Source organism: Nanorana parkeri, unplaced genomic scaffold (assembly GCF_000935625.1).
Source record: "Nanorana parkeri isolate BGI_ZX_2015 unplaced genomic scaffold, ASM93562v1 scaffold170, whole genome shotgun sequence".
NCBI classification, from domain to species: Eukaryota; Metazoa; Chordata; class Amphibia; order Anura; family Dicroglossidae; genus Nanorana; species Nanorana parkeri.
In genome coordinates, this window is record NW_017306438.1 from 438,900 (window position 1) to 464,328 (window position 25,429).

General features: G+C 43.3%; 1 protein-coding gene across 1 annotated transcript in view; it reads right to left on the bottom strand.

The window, feature by feature from the left end:
- The window catches only part of FTO (FTO, alpha-ketoglutarate dependent dioxygenase), a 451,699-nt gene that overhangs the window by 358,840 nt on the left and 67,430 nt on the right, over positions 1-25,429 (bottom strand). Inside the window, exon 2 of the mRNA XM_018554721.1 lies at positions 2,211-2,288. Within this exon, the coding sequence (XP_018410223.1) occupies positions 2,211-2,288 (78 nt within the window). The remainder of the gene's footprint in view (positions 1-2,210; positions 2,289-25,429) is intronic.

Genomic DNA, 25,429 nt, shown 5'->3' on the forward strand with positions numbered 1-25,429 from the left:
CCCCCCCCCCCACCAGATGAAGTGGTGTTATACACTGTGACAGCCAGTGTGTCAGCGTTCTTAAATCCGACTTGAGAAATCCGACTTGGAGGGTGAGTTCTGTGGTCACTGGTGGCGATTCTCCACACTAGACTCTCCAAGCTCCCCTGTCACTTAAAACACAATCAATTTATCCTGTCGATTATCTTGTTTGAATCTGACTTAACATGCAGAACCAGTGAGATATGATGTCCATTACTGGGAGGATAATAGGACTCGATCGCAGTTGCTAGGGGGACGTGGACAGAAATCTATTTACGAAAGACTGGCGGACTCCCTCCACGCTCCCCTGATAGCTCGGGGGCAACTAGATCAATGTATAGGGACTCCCTTAACATCGAACAGAGTGATGTAACTCTCGGTATTGGGTCATCCCTTTCAAATCCTCACCTTAATATATATCTATATGTATACATATCTTTACACAAGACCATGTTGGATTGCATAATGTCATGTTTATCTGCGTGTTATATTGTTTGATAAATGTGGGCCACCCATGACTTGGCCACTATACTGCAAAACACTAAACAAAACAAAACATAAATGTATGTACTGTATTGTATCCCTATGGTCACATGGTGACCTTGTTTAAGCCTAAATAAACTATTTTGGAAAAAAAAAATGACAGCTGCCTCCTACATTTTGGATTTTTCTCTAGTGTAGTCTTGAAGCTGGAAAAGTATCTGTACTTGTACTTGCCCCGAGTATGTACTTGGTATCTGAATATCCCTAGTTTTCACCATGTTTATTCAAGCTTTGAAGTTGCCATGTCTATAGGAGAACATTAGTGCTGGAGGAAATCAAACTCATGGAGAATTTTTCTGTGAAACTTGCAGGTGACTATTGACTAAAATGTATTTACATTTTTTTCTCTCGATTATGTAATTGAAGTCCCAATTCACACTTTTGCACTCCGTGAATGTGCACCAAACACGTGCATTGACCCATGTTGACACAACGTGTGATAAACATGCAAAAAGTTTGTTGTGCCATTACCCCAAACATGATCGGGATACCATGTACTCTTCCAGCGCATTATTGAGCTGCAAGTATGCACAAACGCATGGTGTAAAAAATTTGGTATGCCTGCAGCAGATTTGCGACTTTACCATGTGTGTCACTCATGCAGCACCAATTGAAATCAATGGGTGACATGTGCCAAACGCAAGGAAAAAGTGAATGCATGCAAACAAAATGCAGATTTACGGAACACAAAGGTGTTAACAGGGACTTAGGGCTGTACAAAACAACTACACACTCTCACGAATGAGACAATCAAAAATGTGCTGCCATATAATTTTGCACTCTCACAGTTAGGGCAGGATTTATAAATCAGGAGCCTAAAATGCGCACAACCTATTGTGCCTTAAACTCTGTATATTGTTTAACTACATACTTATAATGCATATGGGCTTAGAGCACTGACATGCTAAGAGGGCTGATGTGGTACCAGAATGCTGACATGCTAAACCTTTAATACATGCCCTTTCCTGGGAGCAACCTGCAATTATTAACAGATATCAGAGCTTCCCATAGAACACTTGCCAGCAACTGCAACTAGGGTGTTCAATGGTGTAATCATGGGCCATCATCTCCCCTTGTGCAGTGACTGCCTCAGAAACTTTAATATCTGCTCCTAAATTTAAGAAGGTGCTCCCTTAGCTGACACCTGCTATTAACTCACATCTTTCATGTTCAGCATGGGCTGAGGGTGTGCACTAGGAGGTAGGAATTTCATGATTTGGGGTTTGTTAACCCAAGGAGTGGTGATTTATTTGTTAGTTGGTTAGGGCTAAAGGAATGGGCATGACATAGGGCAATTAACTTTGTTCAGTAACAAAACACAATAGGGAGTGGAGACGGGGGATAACAGATACAGAGTAATTTCAATGTTGAGGATACAAGGTGAGGTACATTTTCAGAAGAATGGGCACTGCTGTGAAGGGACAAACAAAGGCAGGTAGCACCCAGGCATCCTTAGGCACATACCTAATGCTAAATACAGCCTTGCCCCTACTTATTTACATGGATTTTAGAGATGGCCAAATGAGAAATATTTTTGTTTTGCCTAAATATATCCATGTAGAGTGGTCCAATCTAGGAAGCATATGAAGTTGAATTCCCTGGACTGGCTGAGAAGAATAATACATTTTAAAAAAAAGGTTACATACCAGCTGATAGAATGTTTCATCTTTTGGAGTAACATATGGAAGCTTTGAATCACCAATCTGTTCAAGAAGCTTTTGCCTCTAAGGAAAAACAGATACAAATATAATTAAATGCACTTAGCATACATAGAAAGAAAGCAGCATATCAACCCAGTGATTTTCTGTGTATATTATAGTTATACTGTACAACACACAATAAAAATTATTAGCAGTAGCATGGCAGGCAATTTATATGTTTATATCTTCTTGGAAACAATTTTTGTTCTTCCTGTATTTTTTTTTTCTTGAAGTACATTGAGAGACACAGGAATAGTACAACATGATAAACAATTGGTTTATATTGATGCTGCCAGGAGGTTTTGGACATTGGCAAAACAATGTCCCACTGAATAACTCTGCCTCCAACCATAATGCTTCAGTTCTGTGAGCAAGCAAAATATAAGGTCACAAAACTACAAAGTTTCTTCTTTACAGTCAATTGACGGATATAGGAATAGCAAAAAAAAACAAACAAAACAACACCCCACATAAAAAATGTGGGAAGTTCAAAAACAGTCCAACTAAAGGGAGGGTATAAAATCCCCTAAGAGATCCAACAATGTGGGATAAAAAACATATTAAATCAATGCAATAACCAAGGAGAAAGCTGTGAGGCAGACCTAGGAGCTACAGGCCAGAACATCTTAGAATAACATATGTACTAAAAGGGTAGAAAAGGTAGTACATCTCAGTAAACAGAAAAAAAAAAAAAAAAAAAAAAAAAGTATCTTCAAAAGGCATTATTCACAAAAACATAAAGAATTACCCAATTTCCATAGAGAAACAGCATCAGGGTGATAAAATGACAGCTTCAGGACTAGAAAGCTTATGGTGTATGAAATCTGGAATAGTAATTGGGGGGAAAACAAACACCCTGTGAAAACAAGGGGAGTTATAAAAATGGTGTGCAAACTGACAATTTGGTAATTAGCAAGGAGACTTTCCAACTTAAGTGGAGATAAAACAGCTTGGAGGAACAACTACATGAAATAAATAAATAAGCATACCAAGAAGTTTGCAATCAATCGATAACCCGGGAGGGGTAAACAGGAAGCAAAGGAGGGAAAGTCCATTAGTATCAATTTCCTTGTAAAGATCCACCTTTTTACAGTTTAAGAAAACCCAAGGAATATTAAACCTAACAAGTGACCAAAGAGATTCCACAAGTAATTATTTATAGAAAAGGGGGAACTTTAAGTGTTTAGTTGAACAAAAGTGATAGTACAGCAATCAATGCTGTTGTAGGACTCAATAAAGCCAGTTCCATATTCAGAGGTAATAGCAGTCACTTGTCCATATTCAGAGCAATAGCAGTAACTAATCAGTCGACTAGTAGGCAGAAAAGTTCCTCAAGAGAAGTGTGGCTAACTAGTATAATACATAGCATGAGAGTAAACAACTCTAGACTAGCAATTCCTTGCATTAGGAAAGGAGGAAGGTATAATCAAAAGTACTAAACAATCGTAAGAAAAAGAAAAATGATTCCAGAGTGTTGGGTAACTTGAACCACTTTGAGCTAGTAATTGCAGTAGTAGAAACAAAGCTACTAGAGTGAGAAAAAGTGACAAATAATGGTGATTAAAAAACAATGCTAAGTATGGGAGCCAAAGAAAGAAGCCAGGGTGTGCAAAATGACAAGAATAAACAATTTCAAGATACCAAACAGAAAGCAAAGACAAAATGTCACCAACAAAAGTACAGGTGCTTAAAATCCTAGCAAGGGTAGATGGTAGGGATGCAACAATACCAATGTTAGTGCCGATACGAAAAACCAAATGCCGATATCAAGCTTTAAATGTTTAAACTGAATTGGCTGTCTGAGGTCTAGGGCTTGCTGGGGACCTCACCAGCCTTCCTGTAAAACATGTGGCACCTGTTTACGGGGATTTGCAGTCCTCTAAAGCAGATGGCATTATAATACCATTAGTTCTAGAGGACTACAAATCCCAGCAATACATTATACAGCAATGTTGAATGGCAACCAGCTGTAAAGAACTACAAATCCCAGCAACTATTACTATTATTCTGCATTGATGTATAATACATTTCAGTAATTTGTAGTCAGTTATAGCTGGTTGCCATTTGGCATTGTTGTATGAGGTATTGCTGGGATTTGTAGTCCTCTATAGCCGGTTGCCATGTGGCATTGCTCTATAATTGTATTGCTGGGCTTTGTAGTCATCTATAGCTGGTGGTATTCTAAATTGCTGTATAATGTATTGCTGAGATTTGTACTTATCTATAGCTGATGGCATTATTATGTATTGCTGTATAATATATTACTGGACTTCCGGTTCCGGCGCCTGATGTAGTGGACGCAGAGTGAAGAGCTCCCGCACTGCCAGGGCACAAACCGCATATAAAACCATATATCAGCTTACCTGAGTTGGCCCAACCACACCTTCTCATACTACTACTACTCGCCTGGGCAGGTGGACAGGTGGGCATATGGATAAATTCCTTGCCAAACGCCGAGCCGGACCTCGCCCCAAAGGGACTCAGACACGGATCAAGACAGCGCAAAATCAACCCAAAATGGCCGTGACGCCCGACCTAAGGGATGGCAGTTTATCATCGGAGGATGACATGCCAACAACTTCTGATTCAAGCAGAATTGCGGCAGAAGTAGCGAAGCTGCTTCGCCCCACCATACAAGACGTGGTTCACAAAGTGGTTTCCAAGGGTATCCAGTCCCTTCCACATGATCTCATGCAACAGACCCAGAGGATCTCCGAGGCCGAAACCCGCATTGTCGCCCTAGAGGAGGGGGTTGGCTCATCCCTATCACAACTGGATTCGGCCCAGCAAAATATTAAAATCCTGCAAGAGCGAGTCGACGACCTAGAAAATCGCTCACGTCGAAACAATGTGAGGATCGTTGGCCTGCCAGAATCATACCGCCCATCGCTATTGCAGTCCATCTGCGCTCATAATATACCAGATCTCCTCGGCCTAAACCCGAACTGCAAGGTGGAGAGGGCTCACCGCGTGGGACCCGCTAACCCAGAACGGAAGGCTCCGAGACAAGTTATCGCTCGCTACCTGGATTATAATGACCGCATGGCGATACTTCAGGCCTTTCGCGCCAAGAAGGAGCTCTTCGTGGATGGACACCGGTTTCTCATATTTGTGGACTACTCGGCAGATGTTACCAAAAAACGTAAGGCGTTCAGTAAAGTTTGCTCGCTCCTGTACCAGAAGAGAGTTAGATTTACCTTCGTCTACCCAGCAATCCTAAGATTCCAATCAGTAGACGGCTCACAAAAATCATTCCAGGATCCTGCCGAGGCACACACGTTCCTAGACCGCATGGAACCTTCGGCTCTCCTTCCAGATGGCGTCCGATCACCTCGTCCCCAGAGACCCACCACACCTGCCCGCAAGACTGCAGTGAGGCTGCCCATTTGTTATAGATGTTATGCTTTTTTTTTTTTGCAGCGTGGTTGCTGCTGCTGTTGTTTGTTACTTGTTGTTCGAACGAATACTCTGGTCCGCATACTGTGATACCACCATGCTCCTCGTTGCCCCGATTTTGGACACAGGTAGCTATTTACTTGCTAGAATGTGATGTGTTTAACTCTGGTAGCTCGGATAGACAAGGTTCGACTACCTCATTGATATTCCTGCATCTTTGTCAAGAATATGCAGTCCAGATTCTTCCTCCAACGTATGCCCTCATGCAAATGTTCTTCTTAGACGCACTAATGCTCTCCTTACTAACATGTTTTTTTCTTATGTCTGATATAATCCTTCTTAGATCCACTCTAATATGAAACTGATCTCCTGGAATGTCAATGGACTTAGGTCACCAGCCAAACAAAAGTTGAAACCTGACATTGTACTCTTACAGGAGACACATCTTCCCACGGCGGACATTGACAGACTGTGTAAACTATGGGTAGGTGAAGTGGTCAGCTCACCCGCCGTGGGTAGAAGGTCTGGGGTGGCAATCCTGTTCCAACTACACTCCTCATGTCCTAGAGGGAACGCCTTTATATGGCGCTTCCCTTCCCATCTACACTCCGATCCTTTGCTTAAGGCCATGCTGATAGAGACATGGCGGGAATATGAATCCTTCAACAAGGATCATATATCCACCCCAAATCTATTCTGGGAAATGGCAAAAGCCGTCCTAAGGGGCAAAGTAATTTCCTATGTAGCAGCCAAAAAGAAAAATCCGAAAGTTAAATTCACTAGAGCAAGTGTTTCCCTTTGCCAAGCCCAAATTAACTATTCGACAAACCCGACTGCACCATTCAGAGAACAATGGCAAAAAGTGAAACTGGACTTTGAATGGTGGTCCAAACAGCAATATTTGTACGGCCATTTCCAATCTAAACTAGCTTTTCACAAGTATGGTAACAAATCAGGCAAATTACTAGCAAATTTAACCAGGCAACGCCTCATGAAATCCCATGTATCTTCCCTTCGCTCCGAGACTGGTGATATATCATCAGACCCGCGAGATATCAATAAGATATTTGAGAAATTCTATCATAACCTATATTCAGCCACCCCTATGAACATGGAGTTGGGAGATCTCTTCTTGAAGTCAGTGACATTACCTACCCTCTCGAGCGAGGATCTCTCACTTTTGAATGCAAATATTTCCATGGAGGAGATCACGAAAGCCCTTGGGGCCTCCTCCAATGGTAAATCTCCAGGCCCAGACGGATATACCAATGAATTCTATAAGATGTTACTTGTGCCGCCCCAATGGGGCATAGAAGTTTATTTAGATAGAAGGTTTATATAGATTGTTTTCCCTATACCTTTTCCTATGGACGTTTTTATATGTCTAGTTCCTATGCTGCCATCTAGTGGCCTTTGTGATATTGCACCTGTTTTTCTGTATGACAGTTGCTCTGTAAGTAAGCCCCACCCTTTGTTTTGTTGTCAGTTTTCCTGTGTCATGGCAACAGCTAACAGCCACATGTAATCAGGAGACATGTACTCTGCATAGTACGCTAGGAAAGGCATAATTTTTTGACCGCATAATACTGTAACCATCCATCTGCTGTATCCTGTTGTCTGATGTGCAGAATAAAGCAAAGTTTGTGGACGAACACGGTATTGGTGAGTTCAGCTATCTGACAAGGATTGTCTGCAGTGATTGTATCTGCTTATACAGGCCAGGCATAGAGGTCTCAACAAGGGATAAATCGCTATCACAACAATCGGAGTCAGAATATTACTCGAATAGGTGCTACCTACCCTGCATGGAGTTTTTAATGCAATGTGGCAGGGAGGTGAATACCTCAAGACAGGCGCAGAGGCATACATAAAATTAATTCCAAAAAAGGATAGGGACCCCACTCTCCCGGGATCTTACCGTCCCATTTCTCTTATTAACGCTGACGCCAAGCTGTTGTCAAAGATAGTGGCGGACAGGCTAGCAAAAATTCTCCCACGCTTGATCTCGCCAGCCCAGGTAGGTTTTATTAAAGGCCGCTCTGCAGTGTCCAATATTCGTAAGGGACTGGCTGTTTTGGAATATGCCAAATCGCATCCAGCATCACCTGTGACCCTTATTTCAATAGACGCCAAAAAGGCATTCGATAGTATTCAATTTTTGTGGCTCTACAGGGTGCTGGATGCGATGGGGTTTTCGGGCCATTTAAAATCCTTTGTGTCTTCACTATACGCAGCTCCATGTGCCCGTGTATGTACTCCAGGATACATATCGTCCTGCTTCCCGCTAAAGAGGGGTACCAGGCAAGGGTGCCCTTTATCACCTTTATTGTTCAATATTGCACTGGAACCTCTGTCTCTATATTTCCAAGAGGCCTCGACCATATCTGGAATTCCCTTTCATTTATCTCAACTTAGAATTATGCTTTTTGCAGACGATATCATATTGTTCTCCACAAACCCAGCCAGAGATTTATAGCACATCCAGGAGGTTTTAACGACCTTTCAAAAATTTTCCAGGTTAACAATTAAATTCTCTAAATCAGAAGTCCTCCCCTTGACCTCACCTGCAGTCACCTCACTAGCTTCTTCCACAACATTTAGCATAGCAAAGAACCATATCACATATTTGGGCCTCCGCATAGGAAAAATACCCTCATCTCTATATAACTTAAACTACCCCCCTCTGTTAGAAAAAATACCCAACGGACTGACTTCATGGAGGGATCTCCCCCTCTCGTGATTTGGCAGGATTCATTTGATCAAAATGATCTCGTTTGCCAGACTTTTGTATCCAATGCAAACCCTGCCTATCCTGCTAAAACACAGGGATGTTACAATCTTAAATAAGGCACTCTTAGCTTTTATGTGGCAGGGGAAGAAAGCAAGAATTTCCATGAAAAAATTGTTCTTGCCTAAGATTGAGGGGGGAATGGCACTCCCAAACGTACGGCTGTACAATTTGAGTTGTCTTATGAGACATTCCATGGACTGGATCAGCTCTTCTTCCCACTACTCAAATTTTGTGTTGGAAACGGAGATGGTCCATCCATGGAGGCTCCCTTCCCTTCTTCATTGCCCTCTCCCCTCCCCTCCGTTCCAATATCCTGGTACGCGACACAGTGGTGGCATGGAGGGAAACACATAAACTCCTAAAATTAAACCACTATTTTTCTCGCCATCTGGGTATTAGGGGCAATCCTTCATTCCCACAGGGCGAGGAATATGAGGCCTTTGCACAATGGGAAAAGTGAGGTGTCACAAACTTTATACAATTACTGTCTACCGACACCAAAAAATTAATGGCATTCCCAGAATTTAGAGCTAGATACCATGTTCCGGCTAGGGACGTTTTACACTTCTCACAAGCCATGGCGCATATGAAAAAACTTAACCCCACTTATTTGCGAGCCATCGAAACAACGCCCATAGATAGTTTGATCTCCACAAGTAGGAGATCCATATCAGACATTTACACATACATTAGACAGGCTACTATTCCCCCACTGCTTCACTCTAATCTCGCTAAATGGTATGAGGATATTCCTACGGAAAACTTTTATTAAAAGGATATCATAAAATGTGTACAGCCATGATCAACGAACAGTGGAGAGAGACTCAATATCATATCATTCATAGAGCATACTATGCCTTTCAGATCAAACGCAAACAAGGTGGAGACACAACTTATCTAGATTATTGCCCAAAGTGTAAGCTACCAGCCGCTCCCCTGTTTCACTGTATGTGGTCATGTCCTATGATACAGGCTTTCTGGACTGATGTCATTGGATTTATAGCTCTAGTGGTAAACCACACGGTCCCCTTTAACGTTCTCCTACTATTGTTCAACTATTGGGAGGTACCCTCAGATATCAAAAGAGCAGATAAACAATGGATGGGCATTTCATTGTTAGCGGCCAGGCGCTGTATAATGAGGGAATGGCTATCTCCTCTTCCCCCAACTGTGCACAGACTAAAGGAGGATCTCCTGAGTCTGCTCCACCTAGAAAAACTGGAGGCATTAACACATTTGGAGGAAGACAAAAAGGTTACAGCCTTCTACGATCGATGGCTATCATTTATCAATGTTACTTTTACAACTTCAGAAAAGGAGAACTTTTTATATCCTTTTAGGTTCTCCACTTGCTCCTTACTGGCAAATGTGGGTGATGCCATCCAAGTGGGATAACAAGTCCCAAAAGGGCCCTTCTATACACTAGCTAGGGGTATAGGTCCTTACAAAACCACTGAAAAATCACTAGGGGAAGGATAGCAAGTAAAAGGTATCCTCAGGTGATATGCGGAAATATGTATTACAATATGTGCTAAAAGTTACCGAATGTGATTAATACTCACATATTACTCTAGGAGTAAGATACTGTATGTGATCACCTGTTTGAAATGACTTAAGTTTACAGATTAGCTTCTGCTTTAGGATGGCTCGAGATTGATGTGAGTTATTCTTACGGTGAATGTAATATGTGAGGCCTTGGAGAACTCACAGACACGATTCAAATGGAAAATGCTTTCATCTTATGCACATGTTATCGTGTCCCCATGTTCACTGTAATGTATTGTGCAATGTACTACGTAATGTATACCAAAAATGCAATAAACTGTTTGGAAAAAAAAAAAGGAATGAATGGCACTGCAGCACACCAACATTCAAAAGGCACATGCAATAAGGCATGTGCATAAACACATGTTACTGCAGCGCAACAGTCTCAACCCAGCCTTACAGTTACAGAACCCCAACTGTCTATGTTATAGAGAAGAATAGATGAGGAGGTTTTTGTAGTCCTGTCCTGTTTCCATTGTCCTGATGCAGCAGGACAGGACAGCCTAGGACAAGAAGTGTTTTACTTACAGTATCACATGGTGAAAATCATGGGGAAAAAATACAGCCACCACATCTAAGTACTGTTAGGCTGCAATATGTTACCCTTGCGGGATGTCAATGGCAATCACTTACTCTAAATATTAGTTGTCTGGCTTGCCATGCTGATCCAAGTGCTTCAAGTGCTATTTTTTGACTCATTGACTTGAATAATTATGCATTGAGTGAAGTGAGAACTGATTTGCATTCTGGTTTAGTAATACTTACAGTAATGAAGCCATTGGATCAGCATGAAAGCCTGGCAACTAGCATCTACAAAAGGCAAGGCCAGCAGTGGCAGCCTCTCTTCGTACTGGTTGCTTTCATGCATCTCTGCTACCCTATTTATTTTCCAGCTGTGCCCTAATCATATCATAATATAACTGGAATAAAGCAGCGTTCTCCTTCCTTCATATGTTGTTCACCCTTTGCTGTTAAATTGTCTGCTGTTTGAAGCTCTGGTAGGCTTATAATGGAAATATCCTTTTTGTAGATACAACGAAAAGTGTGCATATTTGAACTAATTTAAGGATGTTTGCATTCATAGGAAAAGGAGCAAATTTGTTTTTTTGTCTGGAGAAGAGACAACTCCACCAAAAACATGTCTATGCTTGAATAAGAACTATGTACTACAGGATGATCTGTGTAGTCACGCTCAGTGGCGTGGAAACATTTCCACGCATCATACAAGTTTTCCCTAGCCAAGAAGGAAGAAAGTGTTAGAGTCTTACGTTTGCAGGGGCTAGAGCCATCTATTGTTGCGTCAGATATAAGATTAAAGTCTCCACACAGTATTAAAGATCCCTGGTAAGAAACAATGTAAAATCTGCGCTTCTGGACGGAGTGCGATGTGAGAGCTGCTGCGCTATGTTTTGTGAAGATGATGAAAAATTTTAAGTGTGCAGCGCTATTAAAGTGAATAAAGTGTGATCCCCTCTTCGGGTATATAAAAAATTATATAAATGGGTTACGAACAAAATTAATTGATCCTAAAGGGTAGGGAATTCTATAAAGTGAATATACAGATTTAATATATATGGTGACAAAATAATCTATTGTGTTCCAATGGCGGTGAAAAAATATATTTGTGAAATGCCACAACATAAACAATTGTTATATTCTTATATCCTCCTGGTGAAAAGAAAAACTGTGCATCAAATAATATCTAAACTTTTGTGTACGGTTATGTTGACCGTGGACAATACAACTTAAAACAATCCCAACTGGTGATTAATTTCTTATGCAAAACAAAGAATGTGATCTCAGCTGTGGGGTGAGTGCGCACCCCAAAGGGGACAGTTTGGAGACATTGATACACGCTGGTGTGGGGATAAGCTATTTAGTAATCTACCATCTTGAAACAAGTGTTGAAGATTTCACTGGACTCACTCTTCAATTTATCACCGATCACATTCTTTGTTTTGCATAAGAAATTAATCACCAGTTGGGATTGTTTTAAGTTGTATTGTCCACGGGCAACATAACCGTACACAAAAGTTTAGATATTATTTGATGCACAGTTTTTCTTTTCACCAGGAGGATATAAGAATATAACAATTGTTTATGTTGTGGCATTTCACAAATATATTTTTTCACCACCATTGGAACACAATAGATTATTTTGTCACCATATATATTAAATCTGTATATTCACTTTATAGAATTCCCTACCCTTTAGGATCAATTAATTTTGTTCGTAACCCATTTATATAATTGTTTTATATACCCGAGGGGGGATCACACTTTATTCACTTTATAGTGCTGCACACATTTTTCATTAAAGATCCCTGACTAACTGTTGAAACCTTAGCAACTAGTTTGTTCAGAAAACGCAATTGATGGGTATTAGGTACATATACATTCACTAAGGTATGCATTACATTATCAAACAAACCAACCACTAAAATGTATCTTCACACACTATCCAGAATAACTTGTTTGGGAACAAAGGACACTGTGTATCGCTTCGCTAGCATAACACCTCGCTTCATCTTACTCGGCATATTAGACATGAATATTTTGTTAAATTTCTTATGGGAAACCTTGATACATAGTTTTGCCTAAAGTGTGTCTCTGTAATGGGATCTCTCGTATCCGGCGTTTTGGGCCGCGGGCCGGCCTCTCGAAGCAGCGGCGTGACGTCACTAGGAGACGCGGCCTCGGCCGGCGCTCTTGACTCCTCCCACTTCAAGATCTCTGATCTCCTTAAAATGACGCGAGTTGCAGTAGCTCGGCGTTCTAGTGTTGCGAGCGTCGAGCCAGTGCAACTCGCCAGCGAACCAGACACTACAGGACCCGACCTGCTCAAAGGTCAACCCTCAGACGCACCGCAATATCCTGCAGCGGCTCAGGCACAGCGCACATTCAGGGATCCCTCCCTGCAGCCCCCCTGGCTTCCTCTCTCATCTGTCGGGCACTCTGACACTGCCTGGATTACTACGTCTCCCCTGGAACTTGCTGGAGCAGCTGAGCTGTGAGCAGCCATTGGACTTAACCACCTCAAACCGCAAGTAACCCTGCCTCAGTTCAGGCTATTCATTAGAAAGTGTCAGCTGGGGGTATATTGTGTCTGTGCATATTATACTAACATTGCTAACTGCTTACAGTGTATATGAATAGTTAGAGGTACTGGGAGATTCTATCCAGGAAGTCTGAAACATTTAGCTGATGGTATTCTGCATTGCTGGGATTTGTAGTCCTCTATTGCCGGTGTCAATCTTAATTTCTGTATAATGCATTGCTAGGAATTGTAGTCCTTTATAGCTGGTGGTATTCTACATTGCTGTATAATGCATTGCTGAACTTTATAGTTCGGTATAGCTAGTGGTAATCTGCATTGCTGTATAATGTATTGCTAAAATTTGTAGTATCTCTACAGCTTGGAGCCAGTTGCAGAACTACCAGGTTGCAGCACTTGCAGCTGTGACTGGGCCCTGGCACTCCATCACTGTCCTAAAATCATTAGTCTGTATTGTTTTAGAAAAACTGACAAATGACACTAAAGAAGTATTGGTAATTAGTATTGACAAGTACTTGAGGAAAAGTATTGGTACTCTTAATCGATTATGAAAAAATGGTATCGGTGCATCCCTATAGTAGATGCTTATAATTTCTTAGACTAGGGTACAAGGCAGACTTAGAAAGTATTTTCTATAAACAAGAAAGACTGTGATCATCAACAGATCTCTTTTGTGAGATCACAGAGCTAGAATCAGGCTTGAGCATGCCACCTTTAAAAGACTGCCTAAAAAGTTGGCTGCTTTCATGGCCAGGTGCAGCAGATGCTCTTTGAACAAATCTTCAATGTTTCATGCATGTAGCCAAAGTGCTCTGCACACAGGAATTTTCATGCAGGACATTAAGGTGCCCATACACCTTACAAGTATCTGCAGATTTGTTTCTGTGATCACATTTTCGTCCGAACATCTGCCAGTTGATGGGAATGGCACAACCTCAATTACTGTACAACTGGCAGATTTTTGTCTTTCAAGCAGGCTAGACAATGTTTGTCTAGTTGGACAAAAATTGACGGGTTAGTGGTGTTTTTTGTACGACAAAAATCTGAAAATGAAAACTGCACATGCTCAAATAAAAATATGTTCTTTTGAACGACGCAAATCGGGCAGTTAGTGGTGCTGACGAAGTTAATTGCGAACTACATTGATATTTGCAGGATGGGCTGTTTGAACTAAAATTTAACGAGGGTAAAATGCCTGGACAAAAAAAGTTGTACATTGGTTGTAAGATGTATGGCTACCTTTACTGAGATGCAACTAAGAGGTGCATAGAGCAAAAGTACAGTGCATTATGCAGTTTTTTTTTTACAAGCTATAAAACATGAAAAGGGTTTTGACCAGAGTCAGAAGAGTCCTTCCAAAAGGATGTGATCCAATAATACATGGTTTCACAAATGAGAGTCACTGCTAGAAGAGGACAGAGAGTAATACCAATTAGCTTAAACTGTGAAGTAAGGAGGGACTCTAACTCAGCGTCAGTAAAATCCTTGAAGGTAAAAACATTATTCAAAGTAGCAATATGAGATCTATTCAAGTCAAGGACTGAAAAGTCAACAAAAGGTAGAGACCATTCATCAAATAGTAAAAGCACTCCCTGAAATAGAAGGGGAGTGAGAAATGAGGTCACCAAAACCAACAGGACTGGCCTTAGGATGTCTATTAGCAGATATGCTCCACCGATTAAAAGGGACAACAACTCAGAAGAGGTGAGGCCCAACATAATCACAAACTAGGCAGTAGGTGCTGGTGAGGATCACAGACGGTCAGAGGTGAACAGTCAACTAAAAAGACAGTCAGCATAACAAGACTGGAGAGGATAGCAATTTTGAAAACAGGTGAGCAGTGGGAGGAGACTTTCTGAAGGCCTAAATGGTTGGAAGGGAAACATGCAAAACACTGCCACCAGCGGATGAAGTTCCCTCAGGCTGAGCTGCTGCCTCAAAGAGAAAGGGGCAGGAACTCTTAAAGAATAGTAGTTAGTAGCCTGACTGCCTGTACAAAAAAAAAAAAAACACAGTGAAGATACAACTAAAAGGCTGTATCACAGCATAAAAACAAAAATAGGCTGCCTGCTATTAAGTACAAAAGCACTGCCACAGCATGAGGCAGAATCCAGTTAGAAAAGGAGTTGCATAACATTATAAGTAATCCTCAATGTATATATCATACACAGTGAGAGTATGGAGACCAGCTTGGGCTATGCCAACGTGCAAAACATGAGGAAAGCAGTTATTAGACACAGCACATAGGAGAATGACAACATTACATGAGAAGCATCTTATCAAGACATATAATGATAACTAGGTCCCACTCTGAGCTCACTTAGAAGTGAAGTATAGAGACTGAACATATTAAGGGCCATGCTGTCAGACAGAAAAAATAAACAGCCATGAACTTAGTATCCCATAATCAAGAGGAAAGGAATAATATATAGTGTTGAGAGCCCATAGGTATCAGAACATAATGTCAGCATCAAAACAATAAGATTGTTACAGGTCAAGCAAGGAAAAAAACCCCCAAACAAACAGTGAAGTGGAGCTGTGTCACATCAGAGGCTGTGCCATGGCCCTGAACCTGCAAAGTGATGAGAGCCCAGTGCTTGGGCATCACATTACAGGCAGTGGCCAATTTGCTCAAGTAGCGTGTAAAAAGGCTTGGTAGAAAAGATAAAATCATCCCTGGGGTAGCAGACAAGTTGATATAAGAGTAGATAAGGGAAAAATACATATGGCTGCCAAGGTCATGGATATAGAGTCCTGTTACGTGACCACTGACATCGACGGAGGGATCTGGAGTCCGTTAATGTTTGCACTTGTGCCTACTGGGATGAAGTAGATTTTGGAGTTTGCAGCTACACAACTGGGGTCGGCCATGCCTATGAGGGTGCATTAAGAGGGGCCGCTAACTTACTAGTCCCGATGTTCTCTACTGGTTTCCATGTTTTGCTATGGGGATAGTTTATTTGAGTGGGTACTGTGGGGAGCATCTCACTATGCTCCATTGTTTTACACTCCTCCGCCTAGGTTCCCTCTTCGCGGCCTGCGTTGAGGGTTGTTATATAAAATTTTGTTTTGATTATTCAGAATTGTTTACCTTCTGTTAGATTGTGTTTTTTGCATCATACCGTAATTTTTTCCTCTTCTGTTTCTTTCCCTTTCAAATCGGTCCTCATACCATTGAGAGGGCTCTGACTCCCCCTTTCTACCTTCCAGCTACTACCTGCTGACTGCACTGCCAGGCAGGTACTTCTCTTTCTCTTCTTTCTCATACCCATGCTTCACCCTCTTTCCCTTCGCCCTCTACCCCCCCTCGCCTCTCTTCCTTCCCCTCCCACCCTCCCCCCTTAATATCAGCGGGCATGGCCCGGCAGGTGAGTGGCGGGGCTGACGTTCAGCCGACAAAATTCCTTTCCTGGAATGTGAAGGGTCTCAACATACCTGAAAAGCGGTCAAGAGTACTGGGGGACTTGAGGAGACACAGGGTACAGGTTGCTATTTTTTACAGGAGACCCACTTCAGATCAGACTGTATACCCAGACTCTCCGATTTTCACTTTCCGTTTACATACCATAGCTCCTCCCCTACGGCCAAGGCAAGGGGGGTCAGTGTGTTGGTGGCTAGGTCCTCGGGTTGGCAGCACATTGCTACAGAGTGTGATACCGAGGGCAGATACATTTTTGTAAAGGGTCGTTTGTGTGGCGCCTTGGTCACCATGGTCAATGTATACACCCCCAACTCCGACCAAATTTCATTCTTAGAGGGCTGCCTCCTCGCTTTGTCCGACTTCGTCGAGGGGATTCTTATCATGGGAGGGGACTTCAACGTTGCCCTAGATCTACAGCTTGATGTTTCTAGAGACACCTCACATCTATCTTACTCTTTCCTCCGCCGTCTACGTAAGACTCTTCACACGGAGCAGCTGGTAGATGTGTGGTGCCTCATGCAGGCGCGAGAACGCGACTACTCATTCTACTCCACTGCACACCGTGCTTATTCAAGAATAGACTACTTCCTGATCAGGCAACGGGACTTGCACAGACTCCGACATACCTCCATAGACGTTCTCACGATTTCTGACCACGCTCCGGTGCTACTGAGTATGTTCCTCCATACTGAGGGCCCTAGGCAGTGGCACTGGCAGCTAAATGATCTCCTACTGGACGACCCTCTCTTGACGACCCGCATCAGTCAGGAACTTACCCATTTCTTTCAACAGAACCAACCGCCAGACTCCCCTCCTTTGTCCATCTGGGAAGCTCACAAATGTTGTACGAGGGGATCCTTTATTTCACATGCCTCCAGAGCCAAACGTGAGCGACTAGAAACCATCTCCACCCTACTGACCCAAATTCATCAGTTAGAAATCCGCCATAAGCAAACCTTAGCTTTGGCAGTGGAAGCCGAACTATGGACTCTGTGCCAAAAGTTGGAAGATTTGCTACTTGGCAAGATCAAAGCCAGACAGGTGCGGGTTAGGAGAACGTACTATGAGTACGGTAATAAGCCCAGCAGGTCCTTGGCTCTGGCACTTAGAGACGCCAGGGCACAGACTTATATTCCATCCATAGCGGGGGGAGACGGATGCTTGCTCTCCAGCTCGGAGGCAGTGGCGGCCCGGTTTAGGGACTTCTTTCTGGAGCTGTACAACTTGGAGACCCCGCAGACCCCAGACTTAACCGCCAGACGCCTGGCCAAAATCCAGTCTTACCTCACTCAGTCAAACCTACCCACCTTGTCATTTGAGGAGGCCGAGGCGCTGGACATGCCTATCACGGCTGAGGAATGGCAAATGGCTCTCAAACTGATGCAACCCCGTAAGGCCCCAGGGCCAGACGGCTTCTCCTTGAGGTACTATAGGGCCTCCAGTGACCAGCTGACCACGCCGTTCCTGCAGGCGTACAATTCCCTACTCGCAGGACACTCTTTCCCAGCTGACTCCCTCCGGGCCACCATCATGGTCATTCCCAAGGAGGGGAAGGATCCCTCCCTATGCGCTAGCTTCCGCCCGATCTCTCTACTCAATGTGGACCTGAAGCTATTCTCGAAGATCCTTGCTAACCGCCTTCTGCAAAGTGTAAGCAAACTTATCTTCACCGACCAGGTCGGCTTTCTGCCCGGCCGAGAGGCCAAGGATAATACGGTTAGAGTACTTAACGCGATTCACATAGCCTCAGAGAAACGCATCCCCACTATACTCTTGTCCACTGACGCAGAAAAGGTGTTCGATCGGTTGAACTGGTCGTTCCTAGTGGCTACACTTTGGGCTATGGGCTTTGGCAACAACTTGTGCCGGTGGGTGGAATCCATATACTCCATACCCTCGGCCCGAGTGCGGACCAATGGGACGTATTCCGACCACTTCTCCCTTTCGAACGGCACTAGACAGGGATGCCCGCTCTCCCCATTGCTTTTTATTCTCTCACTGGAACCCCTCCTCTGCAGAATTAGAAACAACCCGGACATTACGGGTTTACTCACGGGACACAAGACCCACAAAATAGCAGGTATGCCGACGATTTGTTATTCATCCTAACCAACCCCACAATCTCACTCCCAAACCTGATGACTGAACTAGAACGGTATGGGGGGCTATCACACTTTAAAATAAACTTCCAGAAGTCAGAAGCTCGCAATCTCACGGTATCCCAGCCGACGCTGGCAGGTCTTCAGGCTGCCTTTCCCTTCCGCTGGCCCTCTTCTCATATCACTTACCTAGGGACCAAATTACCCGCCCGGGTGAATAAGGTCTTCAAACTGAACTTCCCACCTCTGCTCTCGGTGATCCGTCGGGACCTGGCCAAATGGTTGGGACGAACGCTTTCATGGTTCGGGAGAAACAGCGTCCTCAAGATGAATGTCCTCCCGCGCCTGCTCTACTTGTTCCAGACCCTGAAAGTACACATACCTATGACATTCCTGAAACAGGTTAGGAGGGAGTTTACGTCCTTTTTGTGGGCACATGGCTCACACAGACTGAGTAAATCCCTACTGGCTCTCCCCAAAGCCTGCGGTGGGATCGGGTTTCCTGACCCTATCCGTTATCTAGCAGTACACATGGCCAGGGTTTTCGAATGGTGCAATGTCTCCTCAGACAAGCGGTGGTTGCAACTTGAACAGGCTAGTTCCACTCTGCCACTGGCGGGCCTTCTGTGGACGACACAATCCTTGCCTAGAACAATCCTTCAACATCCCCTAATAGGAACCACGATCTGCATACTTAAAATGTTGCCCACGGTACTCTCAGACACGGCGTCCCCATCACTGCTGACCCCAGTGGTGGGAGACCCCGCTTTTGCTCCCGGCATAGAGGACGGCTCCTTCTTACGTCTCGTGACAGCGCACAAATTTAGACAGGGACACTTCCTACCTCGGCGAGATTGGGTAAACCTAGAGACATTGGCAAATCTGTCTCCCCTTCTACGCTGGCAGACCCTCCAACTCCGGAGTTACCTCCTCAAACTAGTCATCTCCCCTACCCCACGCACGGACCTAACTCCGTTTGAGGAGATATGTCTGGTGGGCGGATATGTTGACCACGGTCTCTCTATGGCCCATACTCTCTTAGTGTAGACTCCCGATACTTCCGATCCCAGCTTCCTAACAAAATGGGAGAGGGATCTATCCGCCACCTTCTCACAAGACCAAAAGGACTACATACTCAATTTTGCCCATAAGGCATCTACTGTGTCTGCTACCCAGGAAACTGGATACAAGATACTTACCAGATGGTACTTCGTGCCCTCTCGGCTACACAAAATGTTCGCCCAAACCCCACCAACATGCTGGAGATGTGGGCAGGCAGAGGGAACCATCTTACACACATTCTGGTCCTGCCCTAGCCTTCGGGTCTACTGGGACGAAGTCACAAGGATCATAAAACACCTGACGGGTATGTCTCTTGCTGGGGATCCAGCCGTGCTGTTGCTTCACAAGTCCACCCTGTCTCGGACCAAATACCGCGCTTCCCTACTCATCCATTTGATAAATGCTGCCAGGGCCTGCATACCACTACGGTGGAAAAGCTCTAACCCACCTACGGTCACAATGTGGCTGCGGAAAGTAGACGAGAAGCGGGTAATGAAGGAGCTCACTGCAGCCCTACACCACACCGATAGCAAATTTCGGAAAACGTGGTTCTATTGGCTAGAGTACCTCTATTCCCCGGAGTACGTTACACTCATGGTAGAATGAGACTCACTTCCGTGCCCGAGGGGAAATTAGTCTAAATATCCTCAGCTAAAACCTACCGCCCTGGTTGCGAAGGTCCTGAATCACACTAACCTCTCACCTGTCGGGTCACAGCTGAACGCCTACCCAACTTGCACCTATGGTAACCATTTCAATGACCACTAGCCTCCCTGCTCTCCCCCTGTCTCAGTCCGGAATCTTTTTCTGTCTTTCTCCTTACTCTCCCTCCTTGCTGGATTACCTAAACTATGACCCTGGCGTAGCGTATACCTAGTTACAATGCCCTCATGTTTGAGTTGGATTTAGAGTGAACATTCCACAGCTTAGTAGTCGCGCCCTCATCTAAAAGAGGAGGTGCCGGTGTACGATCCGCATTGTCTAAAAGTCATCTGAATCCAGTGGAAATGCTAGATCTTATCTGTTCACTGTGTGTATATGCTATGCTCATTGTTTCGTATACTACCGTACAACCTATTCTTCTGTACTGCTCTATTGTTTTACTTACTTGAAAACTGAAAATAAAGAATAAAAAAAAAATACATATGGGTTTTTTTCTCAGCAGACTCATGCAACCTCTAAAAATATTAGCAAACAAATGAGGTATGACAATTGGAGGTGGGGTTACAATGTGGACTAGCTCAACATTATTTGTTTACCAGTGTCCTGACCTCCTGAAGGCAGCAGTAGATCCCTGATGTCTATGATTTGCTGCTATGCCCTTAATGCACAAAAAAATAAAAATTGTTATATAAAAGGAAAGATGTGCAGAACTATTTCTGTAGTGCTTGTTATTGTACTGTCATGTTGCTAATGGCTTAAATGTTGGAGGGGTTGTTGTTTTTTTTTTTCCAAATCACTGACTTATATTTAGTATACAGATCAGATGCTTTAACCTCTGTGGCTGCATACATTTTATGGGTTATATTTACATACATTTTTAATATACTTGTATTTAGTATACAGATCAGATGATTTAACCTCTGTGGCTGCATACATTTTATGGGTCAGTGATTTTTAAAGTGCCACTAAACTCAAGAGTTAAAAGGAGAACTATGGGGTCAGTGTTTTTCCCCATAGTTCTCCTTGGGGTAACGGGAGGACACAAACTAGCGTCCCCCCGTCACCCTAAGCTCAGTATACCGCGAGCTACAGCTCGCAGTATACTGAGACGCCGCACCTGGAGCGGATCCCGACTTAGATGACAGGATCCGCCCAGCTGCTCTGCCTATCAGAGGCAGAGCCAGCTGCCTATCAGAGTGACAGCTGGATCTGCCTATCTAGAGGCAGAGCCAGCTGTACCCGCCCCCTCCCCCGTCCGTTCCGCCAGTCAGCGCTGGCAGATCGGAGAGGGGAGAGGGGAATCCAGCCCCTCCCCCTGTCACGGCTATGGACCCGCTGATTGCCTATATGTGAAACACCCGGTAACGGGTGTGTGCAACGGTCGGGTCTTTTCTGCCCGTGCGTGCCCGCTAGGGGGCGCACGCGAGCAGAAAAAAATTGCCATCTGGAGACGGCAACCCGCAAATGCAGCAGTGCCGTCCGTCCGTTTTTTTACTACGGGCGGACGGCATGAGGTTAAATACCCCCTCTCCCCAATGCTGCTGTAAGCACTTACCTTATTTGATCAGATCATTTTCTTCATTCCACTACTTGTTTCTGACAGTCCCTCCAGCGCTGATGCCGGTCTCTGATCAACCGCAGACTCCTCGGACCCCATGGTGTCTGTCAGACGTGTGTGCCCCCAGCTGCCCGGCTGCGTGCATTGAGTTTAATTTTCTCTCCTCTCCCCTCCACTCTACTGTGCATGCACCCACACACTTCTTCTTCACAGCCGTTCGGGAGCTGGGAGTGCTTCAGCCGGGAGCGAGCAATGCTGGAACAGGTAAGTGATTGAGTGTTTGCTTATTTTTATTTAATTTTTTTATCATAGGGCATATATCTACTAAAAGAAAATGAAAGACATTAATAATATTTTAACTGATAACAGCTATGTAGATTATTTGTGTACAACTCAGCTGTAGATCCTCAAATCACCTCTGGAGTTGTGCTGACACTGTCCTTCCTTCTGAAGGGTGGCTTTTTTTATCCTCATGGTCCCTGTGTGTATTGTAAAGTCACAATACAAATTAGTAAACTAAATGTGAGATTGTAGTCCATTACTTTAGTGTGTATAAAAACTTTAAATCTAGTTTTTCAGTTTGTTTGGCTTTATGCCTCACTGTATATAATCCCTGTTCCATATGTATCCTTTACACTGCAGATTGTCATTCTAATAAACTAAAAAATTAAAAAGCTGGGGTGTTGTTTTTTTCGCTAGAAGAGACCCTATTAGGTAAGCCTACTCTGTCAAAAATCATTGTATTGTGTAAACACTGTTGGCACATCCACAGTGCAGTGTACACTCCTGGCCCATTCCTGCCTTGTAATAATGAGAATGGAGGCAGATGATGAAACAATGTAGTCCCGGAGCTCTTGGCTGTGAATGCACATAAATGGTGAACCCAGAAGAAGCAACAGCAAAGGATAGCACTGCACTGCAGAAATGTAGGAGTGCAAACACAGAGGAAAGCCTGTGTAGCATATTTGCACATTATGGCAAGAGGTCCTTCTGTAGATGGGGTTTAGTTACACTTTAAGAAGATGACAAATTTAGACTCATTAGATTTAACTGTGCAAGGCTAAAAAAAATATGATACACAACTTAAACAAAGTTTATTTAAGTGCCTTAATACCCCTAATACACCTATTCTCACTACAGAGCATTAATGGAAGATTATCCACTGCCAGCACATGTGGCTGTCAGAATATTCTAACAGTGACTGTAGCTGGTTAGGTGCAGTCATTGCTCGCCAAACAGTTTCCCACCTGTCTCCAACAAAAGCAAATTGAAATGCAATCTGTATATAGCCAAGTGTATGGTTATTTGGTAATTGTTATACAGTAATTGACAATATAGTTTACTGGTGTTTTATATGATATAGAAAATAACTCAGAATTATGAAAATCAATCCACACAAATTACACATCTCCTTTATATGTGAATTTAAAAAAGGAAGTGTTCTAAAAATTCAGTTTAAATGCCAAGTAAAAACAAACCCATAGTAAAAATTGTGTAACTATGTCAATATATCTAACTTAGATTAATATGTGTGAGAAAGACATTTAACTTGTTTAAAGATAAACTTTGGTCATCCATTACCAAACCCATCCAAGAACTGTTCACACAACATTGCTTCTCTATAATAAACAACTCGTAGCCCCATTCCCACACCATCATGCATATGCACAGAGTACTTAACAGATACCATTGAGGCCATTCAAGCGCAAGGCCACTTAACCTGTTAAGCTCCAATGGAAAGTGAAATGCCTACACATGTAGTAGACCCATATTCCTCCAGAAGGGACATGTCAGTTGAATTATAAGTTAGAACTGCAGGATTTAGCTCTCACTAATTTTTTATGTTACTTTTTTTCTCTACATGATTGCTCTTGCATGCTTTTGTGGTTGTATTAAATATAAAGACTTGAAGTTTGTAACTACCGAATTAAAACACACAAAATAAAACCACCCCACCCAAAAAAAAAAAAAAAAAAAAAAAATTTTTTGTTTCAAGAAAACCCAAAAAAAAAAAAAAAAAGAAACATTTTTGTTTAAAGGAAATGTAATGGAGTGAAACAGAGTTTTCACTTCAGCAAAACGTTGCTTATTACTAATCACATCTCCTTGTGGCCTGACTCCCGGCAATGGGTTGGGGGGAAGTACCATTTAAACTTTTAAAAAAAAATGACTATCTCCTAGATATACTAGTCTTTATCTACTTCTAGTTTGTTATCCATGATATGGCCTGACAATAATACACAACAAACAAAAATAAAAAGGACACACTCTCTCTTTTATATGAAGTGTTCCTCTCTGTACAGTCCTCTACACAACCAAACTGTATTACAACCTGGGAACATGAGCTAGCACGCCCACTATCAGATTCTGAATTACAGACCTTGTTTATACTTTCCTACAGGATCCTCTTTCTGCTGGCGCTGCCCTAACAAAGGTACTCTAGTTCACATCTGGTGGTCCTGCCCTCAGCTACTTCCCTTCTGGGACAAATATGCTCTATCTACCATCACATTACTGGATCACAGAAAAATCTGTGATCCAGTAATGTGACGGTAGATCGAGCATATTTTGTGTGGCTCTCCATCATCCCAGGCCCTATCTCTCGCACCAAGAAGGGCCTACTCTACTTTTTTTATAGCAGCTGCATGCAATCTGATTTCTAGACACTGAAATTATCCCTTCATACAGGAGTGGACAAAAGAGATCTGTCAAATCATGAACCTTAAATAGCTGACAGCACACTTACATGATCAACAATGCCAATTTGAAGAAACATGGGCCCCCTGGCACATCTACATGGACACAGATCATTTAAGATCAGTGTGATAACTCTGATACTCACCACAAAAAAATAACATCATTGTCTGTGTGGTCTAACACCGCTTGGAGGTATATCCTATGTTTCTTTTATCTTCTTCTTCCACTTAATTATTTCCTCCTCTAAATCTTGGTTTTCCTTTCCTCCCTTCTATCTTCTCTCACACCACATTATCTTTGTTCTCTAAAAACAGCTTACAGCTCTTCATTTTTATTATATGCATAATATCATATGATTAAGAGAGCTTCATCAAACCGGTTCTTTGGAATTTGAATTTGAATACATGGTATCAATGATGTGTGAGAGTTCCAATTATCGCCTTTTATATCCTTCATTGTAGGGATGTCCCGATACCGATGCTAGCATCGGAATCGAGCCCGATACAGGGCATTTTGACAAGTACTTGCCTAGTGCCGAAGCTTGCACTATGTTTTTTTTTTCTTACCTCGCCGAGCATTGCATCACTGCTGCTCTGGTGGTCGGAGCTCCAGGTGGGGTCCTAATTTAGGTGGCCGGAGACTGCCAGATGACCCCGCTCGGAGCGCCGCCCACTGGAGCAGCAGTGATGCGACGCTCGGCGAGGTAAGTAAGAAAAAGGAAAAAAAAAAACCTGCAGCGGCCAGTCAGGAGCAGGGACGAGTCAGCGGCAGCGCTGGTCCGGCGAGAGGAGCTCCAGGTGGGGTTCTAATTTAGCTGGCAGACACCTCTAAGCCAGCTAAATTAGGACCCCACCTGGAGCTCCTCCCACTGGACCAGC